Raw genomic sequence first — 16,638 nt, 5'->3', positions numbered from 1 at the left:
GTGGAAGATTAAAGCCCCTCCCAAGGTTTTACATTTTGTTTGGAAAGCTCTTTCGGGTTGTTTGCCTACACGTACTCAACTTCATAGTAAACATGTTCCTGTGGATTTACATTGTGTATTGTGCAGCTATGGGATAAAGTCAATTTTCCATGTTTTGGTTCAATGCTCATTTGCTCATTCTTGTTGGCTCCGCTCTGCGTTAGGTGTTGGCCACTCTGCAGCAACCAATTTCTTTGACTAGTTTATGGAAGTGTTGACAGTAGGAAATATGGGGTTGGTTCAAGAAGCTGTCATGGTTGGTTGGGCAATTCGGAAGGCTCAGAATGATATGCTCTGGAATGGTAAAAGCTGTAGTGTTGCTGATGTTGTTTGGCTGGCTTGTACCACTCTTCAACAATGGTTGTGTGCTCAGGCTAAGCGGCTAGACTCGGGTTCCCTGCCGTCTAATCGTACTGATACGAGAGAACACTGGTCCAAACAGGCTGCTGAACAGATAAAAATTAATGTGGATGGGGCGGTTTTTGAAGACACAAATGAGATCGGTACTAGTTTTGTAGCACGCGGCTGTGATGGTCGAATAATTGAGGGGTTTTCAACTATTTCTTCTGTTAGTTGCCAACCCGAAATTGCAGAAATTATAAGCGTCAAGGAGGTACTTAGTTGGATAAAGAGGAATAACAAGTCAAATGTCATTTTAGAGACGGATTGCATTTTAGTTGTTCAAGCTATTCTTAGTTCGGTCTCTATGCCTTCTATTTTTGGTTTATTTGTTCAGGATTGTCAATTTATTTTATCTTCTTTAAGTAATGTTTCTATTGGTCATGTTAAACGGTCTGCTAACAAAGTCGCGCATTGTATGGCACGTGGTGCTTGTTATTGGTCAGGTCGTCTTTTTACTGAGAGCGATGTTTCCCTTGCTCTTCAGTCCATTGTATTAGCGGATGTTTTTGTCTAATAAAGATTGCTTTCATTCAAACAAAAAAAAATTAATATAATAATAAAAAATATTAGTGCAAATTTTAGGTGTCATTTAGTTGGGAAGAATGAAAATATTAAAATAGGAATAAGAATAAGAATAAAAATAAAAATAGGAATAGAATAAAATTTAAAATGCATAAAAAAAATTAATAAAAAAATTATTAAATTTTTTCTCTTGTTACATTAAGAATGATCCTTCATTCTTTTTTTAAAATAGGGGTTTCCCTTTGGTTTTTGACTCTATAACAATTATACTCTAAAATTTTGAGTTTTAAAATTAAAAGTACTTATTGGTTTAACTATCTCATTTGCAAGTTCTTTTTCAGTTTTCCACGCAGAAGTAGTTGCTTTACTAGTAGGTTTGCGTTGGGCTCAAGATGTGGGACTTCCCGTGGAGAGGGTTTTTTCTGATTCACTTTCTTTGGTCTCAGCTTTGGAGGGCCAGACTGTGTATTTAAATGAATTGGGGTTATCTTTTCTAATATTAAAGTCCTATTGTCTAGTTTTCCTGGGGCATCTCTTTCTCATGTTAGCCGCAACTTTAATGTTGAGGCTCATAGATTGACTAAGCATGCCCTTAGGATAGACAATGAACTTTCTTGGATGGAAGAAATCCCCCTCCCTCTGTGTAACTTTTGTTACCGTTGTTATCTTAACCTTTACCGGTTACCCCAATAAAAAAAAATGGAATAGTCTCATTCCACCGGAATGCTATTTTAATGCAACCAAACAAAGGAATGGAATAAAAATTTTCTATTCCATTTTATTTCATTACTACTAAACACCACCTTAGTGTGTGTTGTAGTTGGAATAAAAAAGTATTTAGTGCTAAAATTATATTATTTTGTATTGTTTTGACACTATATTTAAGTTTGAGCGCTAAAGATGCCCTTAGCTGATTTCGTAGATGTTCTCCTGTGGAAGTTATAATCGCGTGTCGCATACGTTTTAGATTGTTTTTTTTTTTTTTTTGTCGTTTTACCTTTTTTTTGTCGTTTTACCTATTTATTGTCGTTTTTTTTATATATTCTCCTTTATTTAATTGTAAAACCCCAAAGCTAAATGGATAAACCTCGTCGACTTCCTCACTGCTCACACAAACAATCAGAAACCAAACCAGAGAGCTCTCTGAACCAGAATGGGAGCCTTAAAGCTCATTCTCTTAAGCTCAACAACCGCACCCACTACTTCCACTACATCTCTCTGTCTCCTTTCTCCATGTCCCACCAGACCCTTTCCTTTCTCTCTCCGCGCTCTTACAGCCCCATTTCTTCACCTCCGTCCACCTCTCTTTCTTTCTACATCTCTTCCTCGCTGTACTTCTAAGCTGGCCGCCGTTGAGTCCAACAACGACGGATATGACGACTCAGAAGAAGATTTTGAAGATTTTGAAGAATTGGAAGAAGAAGCTGATGGTGCTGAGCATTCTGAGAGTGAGAGTGACGCCTTGATTGATGTCGAAAGCCTCGAAAAAGAAGCTATTGATTTTGTTCGGGAATTTTCTTCCTCCTTACCTAAAGAGCTTATAATTGGTGCGTTTTGTTGCTCTATTATAACATTGCTCTGTTTGTGAGTCCAATTCCCTCTTGCATTTGGTTTGGGATTGAACTTTTGTTATGAATTGGTAAATTGGATTTTTTTTCTGACCCTGTTCGTAATTTGACCTGAAAATTATGAAATATGGTAAAATGTTCAATCTTTTTGGGTCTTTTATTTGCTTAACCAAGAAAAAACTGATTAGGTTTTTTGGTAGCTTTTCTGCTTTTGGGATGGTTTTCTGGTGGATTGCCTTTAAATATTAGTGTCAACGCATGTACAATGCAATCTGGTGGATTACTTGGTCTCTTAGTTCTAAAATCTGGTTAAGTGGTTGTGTTTATGACTATACATAGATTATTGTGCTCATTTCAGAAGAAGATGTGAAAACGGACAGAAAGAGCAGGAGAAGGCAAAAGACTGTAACTAAAAGTGTAAGCAAGTGTTTTTCATTGTTGTGACGTTATATTTTGTGGCAACTATTGTTAGAGTTTCCGAGCTATGAAGCCTGAGGCTTGGTTATTTCATATTGTTATCTTTCTCGGCTTAAAATTTTAATTGATTGCTGAAAATAAACTATTTTCTATGGTAATATGAAATTATTGAAGTATTATTTTTTTTTTTGCTGGGAGAAATTATAGAAGTATTATTTGGACTTTTTTCTAACAAACCAGTAAACATCATGTTTTAGCAATATTTGAAGCCTGTTTGAAATCTCGCAGAATGCAGTGAGATCTCATACTTTCTTATGGTTTGGTCGAACCAAAAGGGAAGGTCAAATTTCTATCAATCCAATTGTTGGATTACAAAAGGAATTAAGTTGTCTGTAATGTCATTATGTTTCTATCTCTTTATTGTAAGATAGGGACTCTTCTATTGGATTGAAAAGAAATGAGATAGATTCTAGGTTTCTATTTTCTGAAATCGTAAATTTCTTTCACAGATACCGAACCATCTTCTTCCAAAAGTTGCAATTGTTGGAAGGCCAAATGTTGGTAAATCAGCATTATTCAATCGTCTTGTTGGGGTATTTGGTCATGAATAAGACTCTGCATTTTCCTTTTCAGTTTATGTTTAAGTACTTGGAACTTGCCATAATGTAGAAGTCTTTTTTCTGATAGTGTACTTCCTTTTTGTCAATAAGGGGAACAGGGCTATTGTTGTTGATGAACCTGGGGTTACGAGAGATCGTTTATATGGTAGAGCTTTTTGGGGGGACTGTGAATTTTTGGTCATCGACACTGGAGGTGTGCTCACAGTTTCAAAATCACAAGCTAATGTTATGGAAGACTTGGATATTACAACAACTATTGGAATGGATGGGATTCCACTTGCTTCCAGGGAGGCAGCTATTGCCAGGATGCCATCTATGATTGAACAACAAGCAACTGCAGCGGTGGAAGAATCATCTGTCATTATATTTGTTGTTGATGGTCAGGTATGAAAATAAAAAAGTAAAATTTGATACCTTTCAGTAAAAGGATGGATCAATACCTCTTTTCACGTGTGAGGATGTTTTAACCTGATTTATTTTTCCTTGATTCCCAGTGACTTCTTAGTAATGTTTTGCCCTGAAGGAAACATATTTTTTTTCTTTCTATTTATTGCTAGTACTATATTAGTTATCTCTGCCATTATGATTTGGAAAGTGAATAAATCCACTGTACAAAATTGGTGATACTGAAATCATTGGCAGGCAGGTTTAACAGCAGCTGATGAGGAAATTGCTGATTGGTTACGTAGACACTTCTCTGACAAGTCTATTATACTTGCTGTTAACAAGTGTGAATCGCCCCGTAAAGGAGCATTGCAAGCAATGGAGTTTTGGTCCTTAGGGTGCGGTGAACTCTTTTCCTTTTCCTTGAAATTATTTTGTTCCAATTTTGATTCTCTGGTATGCAATAGTATATATTTGAAGTGTCATAAAATGGTTATAATAGTGGTGTGTATCCTTTTATTTGTGTAACCAGGTTTACACCATATCCTATATCTGCTGTTTCTGGAACTGGCACAGGAGAGCTTCTAGATCTTGTTTGTTCAGGCCTGATAAAGCTAAAGGTTTTCCATTCCTTTTGATTAATTGCATGTCTCGATTTTTCGTGAAGTGATATGTTTTTCTCCCTGCCTAATATTTTTAATTTTTAATCTTTTATGTGATGTCGTGTGAGCTGGAAGTTATTTGACTTCATATTATGTATTGATCATTGTTAGAAAGACTCTTAAAAAGGGTTTCATCCAAGCTTAATCTTTATCTTTATACACTATGTATGTGCTACTTTTTTATTTATTTATTTCTAATTAAAAATTAGAAGGAATATTTGGCTATTATTATTAATTTTATTTTATAATTTCTTATAATTAAAGGATTCTTGTTTGTTCCTAGGATCAAGAAGAATATGCTGAAGAAGAAGAGTATATTCCTGCAATTGCAATTGTTGGCCGACCAAATGTTGGTAAAAGTAGTATTTTAAATGCTTTGGTTGGAGAAGACAGGACTATCGTTAGCCCAGTCAGCGGCACCACTCGTGATGCCATAGATACTGAATATACAGGACCGAATGGCGAGGTTTGGTTTCCCTTCAGTTTATCCGACTGCTTTCTGCTTGTTTTCCTTTTAGTTTGTCACTGTTAGATATTAGTTATATATTAGCTGTAAAATAATTAGATATTTAGTAGATATTTAGTCTCCTAACTTTGTATATAAATATGTACCATTCTATAAAATAGACACATAATTCGAATCACTATTTTCTACATGGTATTAGAGCATTGTGATCTGAAATTCGAAATTCGAAATTAGGTTTCATTAAAAAAAAAAAAAAAACTTAGGGTTTGAGTTTAGGGTTCTTTTTCAAAAATCTTTTTTGGAGTGCGAATCTATTCTCACCGCCCACTCAGGAGTGTTGCCCAGCCGCCGATCTACAGAACCCCAAAGTCCGGTCACTGGATTCCTCGCGCGTGGGGCTCACGCGCCGCCCAAAGCTTCTGCCCGTGTTCCCACGCGCCGGAGCGTGGAGGCGCGTGAGACGGCGTCTTCGACGGCGTTGTCTTGCCGGTTCTCTACTGGGTTCTTCTAAGCCCACTCGCCTCTGTTCAAGGTTGTAATTCGGTATTTGTTTGCCTTCTTCGTGTTTGGGTGTTCATTTTTTGGTGTTGTTTTTGTTCCTTTTCTCTGTCAATTGTGTTTGCTTTTGAGATTATGGCAGAGATAAAATCAGATTCAAAATCAGTTGTTTCTGATGTGGTTCCCGTGATGTCTAAAATCACGGACCATAAGTTGATTGGTTTGAATTATTTGGAATGGAGTAAGACAATTCGACTGTATTTGAGGAGTATTGACAAAGATGATCACTTGACTGACGATCCTCCTGAAGAAACAAACGATTCAAGGAAAATATGGCTCCCTGAGGATGCTCGTTTGTTCCATCAAATTCGAAATTCTATTGATAATGAGGTAATTAGTTTGATTAATCATTGTGAATTGGTTAAAGAACTAATGGATTACTTAGAGTTTTTGTACTCTGGCAAAGACAACATATCTCGCATATATGATGTTTGCAAAGCCTTTTATCGCGCGGAGAAACAAGATAAGTCTCTTATGAATTATTTTATGGCTTTCAAGAAAACGTATGAAGAACTTAATGTGCTATTACCCTTTAGTCCTGATGTCAAAGTTCAACAGCGCCATGAAACTTCTTGTGTTGATACGGCACCTCAAAATGGTGTTGCAGAACGTAAAAACTGATGAAAAGTGCTACACATTTCTACACTTTTCTTATCTAGAAAATTCTAGTATTAACTACACAAAACTAAGAAAATTAGAGAAAACTAGAGAAACCTAGAATATTTAGAAAACTAGAAGTAACCAATCAAGAAGATTGTAGAAGAATGTAATTAGAAAAGTCTAGAAAAATTGTAAATCATGTAGAACTAGAATAATCTAGATGAAATTAAATGTAGGGGTAAACAACTATAAATACCCCATCAAGCTTCCAAATTGTAACCAAGCTTGAGTAGCCAAAGCAAGTCTTTTACTACTAGCCTACTACCTTGTCTCCTCTCTTACTACACACATAAAAATTAAAACACTACATAATTCTTCCTTATCCCACCAATCATCCAACTTATCAACATCATCAAACTATTAACTACATATCCACCTATTCTAAACAAAACCAATACAAATTTATTCTCAAACCATCAGTGGTATCAGAGCCCCGTTCGATCATATATCACTGGGCGTAATCTTTTTCACTCATCAACATGAGTTCGGAGTACAATCGCTCTTCACTACCTCTTCCAATTTTCCATGGAGAAAACTATGATTTTTGGTCCATCAAAATGAGGACCTATTTTCGATCACAAAATCTATGGAAAATTGTTGAAGAAGGAATCACTATTCCGAAAGATATTACATCTCTTTCGGAAGACCAAAAGAAGGCACTCGAGGATAATCAACAAAAGGATTCTCATGCCTTATATTGCTTGCAACAAGCTATGGCGGACAATCTTTTTCCACGAATTATGAGCGCAGCAACGGCAAAAGAAGCATGGGACACGCTACAGGAGGAGTTCCAAGGAACAGTCAAGGTACGCGCAGTTAGACTACAAAAGCTTAGAAGAGATTTTGAGAATCTTAGAATGAAAGATAATGAGACTGCAAAAGATTACTATTCTAGAATTAAAGAAATAGTAAATCAAATGGGAGCCTATGGAGAAATAATTTCTGACAAGAATATAGTACAAAAGATACTAATTTCTTGTACAGAAAAATATGATTCAATAGTTTCTGTGATAGAGGAAACTAAAGATTTAGAAACTCTATCACCAACTGAACTAATGGGCTCTCTTGAAGCATATGAAAGTAGACGAGAAAGGCATAAGGAAAGTGAAGTAAAAAATGCCTTTCAGTCTAAAATCAATTCGCGGTCTCAAAAACCAAAAGCTGATGGGAAAAAGACACAAGAAAAACAAAAAGAAAATAACGACAAGTATCCTCCATGTGGCATTTGTAAAAGAAAAAGTCACTTGGAGAAAGACTGTTGGTTCAAAGGAAAACCACAGTGCCAAAATTGTAAAAAATTTGGCCACACTGAAAAAACTTGTCGTTTAAAGAAATCCCATCAAGCTAATTTTTCCGAAGAGAAAAATGATGAAAATAATCTCTTCTATGTCTGCCAAGCTGCAACAGAAGAAGGAAAAGATACTTGGTATCTTGACAGTGGTTGCAGTAACCACATGACGAAAAATGAAAGCATCTTTTGTAGTCTTGATAGATCCAAGACTAAAGTCAAAATCGGTAATGGTGACTTCATGGAAGCAGTCGGCAAAGGCACCATTGCCATTGACACTAAAAAAGGCAAGAGATACATCAATGATGTACTCTTAGTACCCAACATTGATCAAAACCTACTTAGCGTAGGTCAAATGATTGAAAAAGGGTACTCTTTGCATTTTGAAGGAGATTCTTGCACAATATATGATAAGCAAGATAAATCCTTTCAAATTGCAAAGGTAAAAATGAAAGAAAATAGATGCTTTCCCATACAATGGAGATATGCAAGCAATGTGGCAATGCAAGCGCAAACAGATGAGTCATGGCTATGGCATAGAAGGTTTGGTCACTTCAACTTCCATGGGCTTAAGATCCTCAAGCAGAAGAATATGATGCGAGACCTCCCAGCAATTAAGGAGATCAACACAGTCTGTGAAGGATGCATGCTCGGGAAACAACATCGACAACCTTTTCCATCTGGCAAAGCTTGGAGAGCCAAAAAGCCACTGGAGCTAGTCCATACTGACGTCTGCGGGGCAATGCGCACTCCATCAAATGACCAAAACAGGTACTTCATTCTCTTCATTGATGACTTTACTAGAATGACATGGGTTTATTTTATGCAACAAAAGTCGCAAGTCTTCGATATTTTCAAAAAGTTCAAATCCCGTGTCGAAAAACAAAGCGGTCACTACATCAAGACAATTAGAAGTGATAGAGGCAAAGAATACACTTCTAATGAATTCAACAAGTTCTGTGAAGATGAAGGGATGGAGCACCAACTCACTGTTGGATACGCACCAGAACAGAATGGTGTATCTGAAAGGAAAAACAGGACTGTTATGGAGGCAGCAAGAGCCATGCTGCTAGAGAAAGGTCTCCCAAAACGATTTTGGGCAGAGGCAGTAAGCACTGCAGTCTACTTGCTCAACCGATGTCCAACCAAAGCCGTGCAGAATAAGACGCCGATCGAAGCTTGGAGCGGACGTAAGCCATCAGCAAAGCATCTCAAAGTCTTCGGCTGCATATGCTACAGTCACATTCCAAAAGAGAAAAGAGGCAAGCTTGATGAGAAGACTGAGAAAGGAATCTTCTTAGGCTATAGTACTCAATCAAAAGGTTATCGAGTCTATAGCTTAGAAACAAACAAGCTAATAATCAGTCTAGATGTAAAATTTGACGAAGATGCTGCATACAATTGGGAGACACAAGAAGTTGAAAGAAAGACAGTCAATATTCCTCTACCGCCAAGACAAGAAACTAATCAAAATGAAGTTCTTACTCAACCAACAACACACGAACCTGCACAAGTCATAGAATCTCCGCCAGACTCACCAGTAAGGCGAACAAGACCACTATCAGAAATCTACGAGACATGCAACTTAGTACTTATGGAGCCAGAAAGCTTTGAAGCAGCTCATAAACAAGAAGTATGGAGAAAAGCTATGAATGAAGAGATAAAGATGATTATGAAGAATGAGACTTGGGAGCTTGTTGATCGTCCACAAGACAAAGATACTATAGGAGTCAAGTGGGTCTACAAGACAAAGCTCAACGCAGATGGCTCTATCCAAAAGCACAAAGCAAGATTAGTTGCGAAAGGATACTCACAACAATACGGAGTCGACTACAACGAAAAATTTGCTCCAGTTGCACGCCTTGACACTATTAGGGCTTTAATAGCTCTAGCCTCAGAAGAAATGGAAGATTTTTCAACTCGATGTGAAGTCAGCATTCTTAAGGTTATCTTGAAGAAGAAATTTATGTGGAGCAACCTCAAGGGTTCGTGGTACAAGGACAGGAAGATAAAGTCCTCAAATTGAAAAAGGCTTTATATGGCCTAAAGCAATCTCCACGAGCCTGGTATAGCAGAATTGGCAGCTACTTTACCGAGCAAGGATTCGGGAGGAGCAAGAGTGAGCCAACTCTTTACATCAAAACTCAAGGTACGAATGATACACTAATTGTCTCTTTATACGTTGATGATCTCATCTACACAGGCAATAATGAAAAGATGATAAAGAAGTTTAAAGAAGACATGATGAAAAATTTTGAGATGACCGACCTGGGATTAATGCACTACTTTCTCGGGATCGAAATAACTCAAAAAGAAGATGGGATCTTCATCTCACAAAAGAAGTATACAGAGACACTATTGAAGAAATTCAAAATGGAGGGATGCAAGACTGTATCAACTCCATTAGACAACAACAAAGCTCTCAAGAAAGAAGATGGCTCATCGAAAGCTGATGAATCAAAATTTCGAAGTCTAATTGGTAGCCTACTATATCTAACTGCTACAAGACCAGACATAATGTACGCAGTTAGTCTCCTATCAAGATTCATGCATGATCCAAGTCAAGTTCACTATGGAGCAGCCAAGCGAATCCTCAGATACTTGCAAGGAACAAAATTCTACGGAATATGGTACGGAGTTACAAGTGACTCAAAACTTGTTGGCTACACAGATAGTGACTGGGCAGGGTCCATAGATGACATGAAGAGCACGTCAGGATATGCCTTCACACTTGGATCAGGAATATTTTCATGGGCATCAAAAAAGCAAGCAACTGTTGCGCAATCATCAGCAGAAGCAGAGTATATCATGGAAAGAAAATGATGACTACAAGCCAAGCTATATGGCTTAAAAGAATACTAGAAGACATGGGAGAATCACAGAAGGATGCTACAAAGATATATTGCGATAGCAAATCAGCTATAACAATGGCGAAAAATCCAGTATTTCATAGTAGAACTAAACATATAAGCATCAAGTACCATTTCATCAGGGAAGCAGAAGCAAATAAAGAAATTGAGCTCAAACACTGCAAGACTGAAGAGCAGGTAGCCGGCATATTCACAAAGGCACTACCAAGAGGAAAGTTCGAGCTATTGCGAGACATGATCGGAGTTACCGAAATGTGTACCAAGGAGGAGTGATGAAAAGTGCTACACATTTCTACACTTTTCTTATCTAAAAAATTCTAGTATTAACTACACAAAACTAAGAAAATTAGAGAAAACTAGAGAAACCTAGAATATTTAGAAAACTAGAAGTAACCAATCAAGAAGATTGTAGAAGAATGTAATTAGAAAAGTCTAGAAAAATTGTAAATCATGTAGAACTAGAATAATCTAGATGAAATTAAATGTAGGGGTAAACAACTATAAATACCCCATCAAGCTTCCAAATTGTAACCAAGCTTGAGTAGCCAAAGCAAGTCTTTTACTACTAGCCTACTACCTTGTCTCCTCTCTTACTACACACATAAAAATTAAAACACTACATAATTCTTCCTTATCCCACCAATCATCCAACTTATCAACATCATCAAACTATTAACTACATATCCACCTATTCTAAACAAAACCAATACAAATTTATTCTCAAACCATCAACAGACATCTTCTTGATACTGCACGTGCCCTCTTGTTTCAAACGAAAGTTCCTAAACCTTTTTGGGTCGATGCAGTTTCCACGGCATGCTTTCTTATTAATCGCATGCCATCCTCTGTTCTTAATGGTGAAATTCCATTTAAAATTCTTTTTCCTAATAAGTCATTGTTTCCAGTTGCTCTGCGAGTGTTTGGCAGTGTTTGTTTTGCTCGCAATGTCCGCCCATCTGTCACCAAATTAGACCCTAAGGCCCTAAAGTGTGTTTTTCTTAGTTATTCTCGTCTTCAGAAAGGGTGTAGGTGTTATTGTCCTGATCTCAACAAATATCTTGTTTCTATTGATGTTACCTTTGTAGAAAATACACCTTATTTTTCATCTTCCACTTCTTCTACTAGTCAGGGGGAGGATGATGATTTGTTGGTTTATTCTGTCACATCCTATGCGCCGGATACATGTTCTGGCGGGTCTCTTGTTCCTTCACCTGCCTCAGTCGTCACCCCCACAATGTCTACACCTCCACCACCTCCACCACCTCTACCACCTCCACCACTCCCTCGGCCTCCTATAGTGTACACCAGGCGCCCCCCTCCTCCACCTCCTGTTTCATGTCCTGCACCTGCATCTTCGTCATCAGATCCGGAAATCCCAGATGATCTTCCCATTGCACTACGTAAAGGTAAACGCCAATGTACTTTACCTATTTCTTCTTTTGTGTCTTATAATCATCTCTCATCTTTTTCTTGCTCTTTTATTGCTTCTCTTGATTCTATCACTATTCCTAAAACTGTTCGAGAAGCGATGTCTCATCCTGGTTGGCTTGCTGCAATGATAGAAGAGATGAATGCTTTGGTTGCGAATGGTACTTGGGTCTTGGTTGATTTACCTTCCGGAAAACAGGCCATCTGGTGCAAATGGGTGTTCACGGTTAAATTCAATCCAGACGGCACAGTTGCTCGCTTAAAGGCCCGTCTTGTTGCCAAGGGTTATGCTCAAACCTATGGAGTGGACTATTGTGATACTTTTTCTCCTGTTGCTAAACTCACATCTGTTCGACTGTTCATTTCCATGGCAGCTACTCATCATTGGCCTTTGCATCAGCTTGATATTAAAAATGCTTTTCTTCATGGAGATCTTGAGGAAGAAGTATATATGGAGCAACCTCCTGGGTTTGTTGCTCAGGGGGAGTTAGGGCGAGTTTGTCATCTTCGCAAATCTTTATATGGATTGAAACAAAGCCCTCGTACTTAGTTTGGTAAATTTAGTCAGGCTGTTGAGAAGTTTGGTTTGTTAAAAAGTAAGTCAGATCATTCTGTGTTTTATAAAAGATCAACTGCTGGTATCATTTTGTTAGTGGTGTATGTTGATGACATTGTTATTACTGGAAACGATACTGAAGGCATCTCATCCCTTAAGTCTTTCATTCACACCCAGTTTAACACGAAAGATTTAGGGGAGCTTAAGTATTTCTTGGGTATTGAAGTTACTCGGAGTAAACAAGGTATTTTTCTGTCTCAAAGAAAGTATGTACTTGATTTGTTAACTGAGACAGGAAAATTGGGAGCAAAACCTTGTAATGCTCCGATGAATCCAGCTGTGCATCTTACACGTGATGGGAAACCATTTGAAGATCCTGAGAAATATCGCAGGTTAGTTGGAAAGTTGAATTATCTAACTGTGACTCGTCCAGATATTGCATTCCCGGTTAGTGTCATAAGTCAGTTTATGTCTTCTCCAACAATTCATCATTGGGCAGCATTAGAGCAAATTTTATGTTACTTGAAAGGAGCACCATGACGAGGTATAATTTACAAAGATCATGGACATACCCAGATTGAGTGTTTTTCTGATGCAGATTGGGCAGGCTCCAAAGTAGATAGACGATCTACTTCAGGATATTGTGTATTTGTTGGGGGCAATCTGGTCTCTTGGAAGAGTAAGAAACAAAATGTTGTATCTAGATCCAGTGCTGAATCAGAATATAGAGCTATGACCCAGTCTGTGTGTGAGGTAATATGGATTTATCAGCTTTTGACTGAATTCGGGTTTAAGACTTCTATTCCAGCAAAATTATGGTGTGATAATCAAGCTGCTCTTCATATTGCCTCAAATCCCGTATTCCACGAGCGAACTAAGCACATTGAGATTGATTGTCATTTTGTTCGTGAGAAAATTCAACAAGGTCTGATCTCCACAGGATATGTGATGACCGTAGAACAACTAGGAGATATTTTTACAAAGGTTTTGAATGGGGTGCGGGTTGATTATCTTTGTAACAAGCTGGGCATGATTAACATCTATGCTCCAGCTTGAGGGGGAGTGTTAGATATTAGTTGTATATTAGCTGTAAAAGAATTAGATATTTAGTAGATATTTAGTCTCCTAACTTTGTATATAAATATGTACCATTCTATGAAATAGACACATAATTCGAATCACTATTTTCTACAGTCACATTACTTTCCATGCTTGTTTTACGTGTAGTTTGTCACTTCTCTTTCATGTCTTGCTGACTATTTTCCAGAATCTGTTGACCAACTTTCACATTTTAACTGGCAATTGTATGATCTGCCTAGGGTATTCTGCTTATTCCAGTTTCTCACAATTTCTGTGTCTTCTTTTCGCCCCTTGGATTGTAATACAAAAACACAAGCTTGCTGATTTGTTCTTGGTTGATGCTATTTGGATTCCCTTACATTGCATTAAGATACCACAACCATTATTCTGTTAATGATTTCAGCTGTTGCTTTATTGTGTTGGGGCTAATTTGTCCAGATTTTTTGAAAAATCAAATCTTCTTGGCTGTTAATTTGTCAGATGGTTTTACTGTCTGTAGAAGTTCCGGTTGATTGATACTGCTGGAATTAGAAGAAGAGCAGCTGTAGCTTCACTAGGTAGTACAACAGAGGCCTTATCAGTGAATCGAGCATTTCGAGCCGTTCGTCGTTCTGATGTTGTAGCTCTTGTTATTGAGGCATTGGCTTGCATTACAGAACAGGTAGTCAATCCTTTAGCTTTCTGCAGGGCCATATTCCAATGATATCAGTGCATGTGCCTTTCATTGATAGTAAACTTTTGCTATTCCTTTTTAAACTTCTGAATTTGAGTTTTCTGTCTTAATGTCCTAGGATTTCAAGATTGCTGAGAGGATAGAAAAAGAAGGGAAGGGTTGCCTTATAGTTGTAAATAAGTGGGATACTATACCAAATAAAAACCAGCAGACTGCATCTTATTACGAACAAGATGTTAGAGAGAAGCTTCGCATACTGGATTGGGCTCCAATCGTGTATTCAACTGCAATAGCTGGTCAGCAGAGTGTTGAAAAGTATGTTCTGACAAAACTCGAGAACTATAGTGTTAGATGCTCAATAATTGTGAATTATCATAAAATCCTGTATTTTAGCTAAGGTATGCTGTGTGCCATGCTTCGACTTTTGCAAGATCTTCATCTCCTCGTGAACATTAATTTCCTAACCTGGAATAGCAGATGGAAACATGTCTTTCTTCGCGGTTTAATATTGGATAGCTGTTGTTCTTTGCTAAAATTAAATATTATTTGTTACTTTTTTGTTTGATTCAGGGTAATTGTTGCTGCTAGCGCAGTTGAAAAGGAAAGATCAAGAAGGCTGAGTACTGCCATTTTGAATCAAGTTGTACAAGAAGCACTTGCTTTTAAATCACCTCCAAGAACCAGGGGTGGCAGACGTGGACGTGTTTATTACTGTACTCAGGTAGATTTTCCTTTGGTTGTACTCGTAAGTTGTATTCCTTTTACAATTCTGTCAGGCAAGATCTGAGGTTTGACTCCCTCCTAAGTACTCACATAGTAATTGTTATAATTATAGTTTTCTAATCTAAAAAAAAAAATCATTTTAGTGGTAAAATTCATATATTTAGAGCATGTTTGGTATTGTTTTTTGTTTTTTGTTTTCAAAAAATTATTTTTAGAAATGAGAACAAAAAATAGTTTTTGAAGTTCTTAAAACACAAGTCACGTTTGGTTAGTGTTCTTTAAAACAATATTGACCAAAAGTGAATTGGTTTTTAAAACAGAAAACAACATTTTGTTGTTTTCAAAATTCTTGATTTTTGTAGCTTTGTTTTCTGAAAATTGTTTTAAAAAAATAAGGCCAAACTAGTCAAATTGTTTTCAAAAAATAATATTTTGTTTTTAAACACAAAAAACAGTTTTTTAATTATGATATCAAATATGCACTAAATATATATATATTTTTTTAAACACAAACATGACATGTAAGTTTGTTATCCAGTGGAGTTAACTTAGTTTACTTGATATTCATATGCAGGCTGCAATAAGGCCACCTACATTTGTTTTCTTTGTTAATGATGCAAAGCTTTTTCCCGAGACATACCGACGTTACATGGAAAAACAACTACGTACGGATGCAGGATTTCCTGGCACACCAATCCGGATTCTATGGCGCAGCCGAAAGAAAATGGAAAGAAATGATGGTGAGTTCTAGTCTAGCCTCACCTCATATGTGTTTGTGTCTAAAATATGAATGTTGGTGTTTCTGACTGATTAAGATGATTGTAATACTTTCCGTTTTGACAGGAAAATCTTCAAAATCACAAGGGAATCTTGTGCCTCGTAATAGAAAAATGGCATCTGCTATTACTACTTGAAGGAAATGACAGGTTTCAACCATTATCCTAAAAGACTAAGCAGTAAGATTCTTCATGTGTCTAAGAATAGAATAGACTACATAACTCAGCATATGCATGGAATGTACTGTAGATAAGTACATTCCAAACATAAACCAGTTAGTAGTTTCTTGTTTTTTTTTTTTTGAAGGAAAACCAGTTAGTAGTTATTAGTAACTTGATTCATTTTATCTTTTCTCTAGTTGAGAGAGACACTTTATAAATGTTTCACACCAATACAAGCACCAATCAAGGAGTGGAAAGAGACTGGCAAACCAACAGACATGACAGTCTTTATTGTGATAGCATTGAAGTTGCTTTTCCTCTTGGGAAATATACAGGTCAAGTCACATAATGAGGAAAACAAATGTATTTTGAGGTAACAGCTTAAGGTGTTTAACTACCATTATGTGCTATTTTTTTAATAAACATTTATATATTACAATATATAGTTTGGAGACTCAAACTACAACTTTTAATACATACGTACTCTTTTATGATCATTTGAGCTAACTTTAACTGATTTTAGTATTGTATGCTATTAGTATTACATTAGAAGCACTACAAAGTGGCACCATACAAATATTAATAGGTTGTTCTTAATTACATGATATGTTGGTAAGTGATGCTAATTATATGATACGAAAAAAGATGTTAAGGACGGTCTTCTAGAATTTTTGTTGATCATTGTATCATATTGTCTTATGTTTGAAATTTTCTGTTTACACGTGATCTCTGACAATAAATCACAGTTTTTTAATTTTGATTGAGATTATCTAGTAAACAAAAT

At 36.8% G+C, this 16,638-nt stretch overlaps 2 protein-coding genes across 5 annotated transcripts; both read left to right on the top strand.

Annotated features, from left to right (window-relative positions):
- The first annotated feature begins 268 nt into the window (after positions 1 to 268).
- Positions 269 to 1,656, top strand: LOC133034328 (uncharacterized). Its single transcript, XM_061109390.1, has 3 exons — positions 269 to 761; positions 1,305 to 1,428; positions 1,512 to 1,656. Exons 1-3 carry the CDS (start codon positions 269 to 271, stop codon positions 1,654 to 1,656), a joined length of 762 nt encoding a protein of 253 aa, XP_060965373.1.
- Positions 1,657 to 2,033: 377 nt separating this feature from the next.
- LOC115710594 (uncharacterized) lies at positions 2,034 to 16,351 on the top strand. Of its 4 annotated transcripts, none has more exons than XM_030638955.2 (13): positions 2,034 to 2,510; positions 2,890 to 2,948; positions 3,458 to 3,541; positions 3,659 to 3,952; positions 4,211 to 4,350; positions 4,485 to 4,572; positions 4,898 to 5,080; positions 14,020 to 14,181; positions 14,312 to 14,508; positions 14,764 to 14,914; positions 15,491 to 15,656; positions 15,760 to 15,872; positions 16,052 to 16,351. In XM_030638955.2, the coding sequence occupies exons 1-12, from the start codon at positions 2,117 to 2,119 to the stop codon at positions 15,828 to 15,830; spliced, it is 1,989 nt and encodes a 662-aa protein (XP_030494815.2). In that variant the 5' UTR covers positions 2,034 to 2,116; the 3' UTR covers positions 15,831 to 15,872; positions 16,052 to 16,351. The 4 variants fall into 4 exon arrangements, with proteins under 4 accessions (XP_030494815.2, XP_060966550.1, XP_060966549.1 ...); XM_061110566.1 differs by having other exon boundaries at positions 2,039 to 2,510; positions 15,760 to 15,842; XM_061110567.1 differs by lacking the exon at positions 3,458 to 3,541 and having other exon boundaries at positions 2,038 to 2,510.
- The last annotated feature ends 287 nt before the right edge of the window (positions 16,352 to 16,638 follow it).

The sequence above is a fragment of the Cannabis sativa genome, chromosome 2 (genome assembly GCF_029168945.1).
Source record: "Cannabis sativa cultivar Pink pepper isolate KNU-18-1 chromosome 2, ASM2916894v1, whole genome shotgun sequence".
NCBI classification, from domain to species: Eukaryota; Viridiplantae; Streptophyta; class Magnoliopsida; order Rosales; family Cannabaceae; genus Cannabis; species Cannabis sativa.
Note: the sequence above shows the minus strand (reverse complement) of the source record. Positions and strands in the feature narration are given on the sequence as shown.

Bases quoted from the DNA above. Each gene is read 5' to 3' on its own strand.
- LOC133034328 (XM_061109390.1), top strand. From the start codon at position 269: ATGGGGTTGGTTCAAGAAGCTGTCATGGTTGGTTGGGCAATTCGGAAG. The intron at 762-1,304 runs GTTTATTTGTTC...GTTCTTTTTCAG, and splicing joins CTCTATGCCTTCTATTTTTG to TTTTCCACGCAGAAGTAGTT. The intron at 1,429-1,511 runs GTATTTAAATGA...TTCTCATGTTAG, and splicing joins GCTTTGGAGGGCCAGACTGT to CCGCAACTTTAATGTTGAGG.
- LOC115710594 (XM_030638955.2), top strand. From the start codon at position 2,117: ATGGGAGCCTTAAAGCTCATTCTCTTAAGCTCAACAACCGCACCCACT. The intron at 14,182-14,311 runs GTAGTCAATCCT...TTAATGTCCTAG, and splicing joins TGGCTTGCATTACAGAACAG to GATTTCAAGATTGCTGAGAG. The intron at 14,915-15,490 runs GTAGATTTTCCT...ATTCATATGCAG, and splicing joins GTGTTTATTACTGTACTCAG to GCTGCAATAAGGCCACCTAC.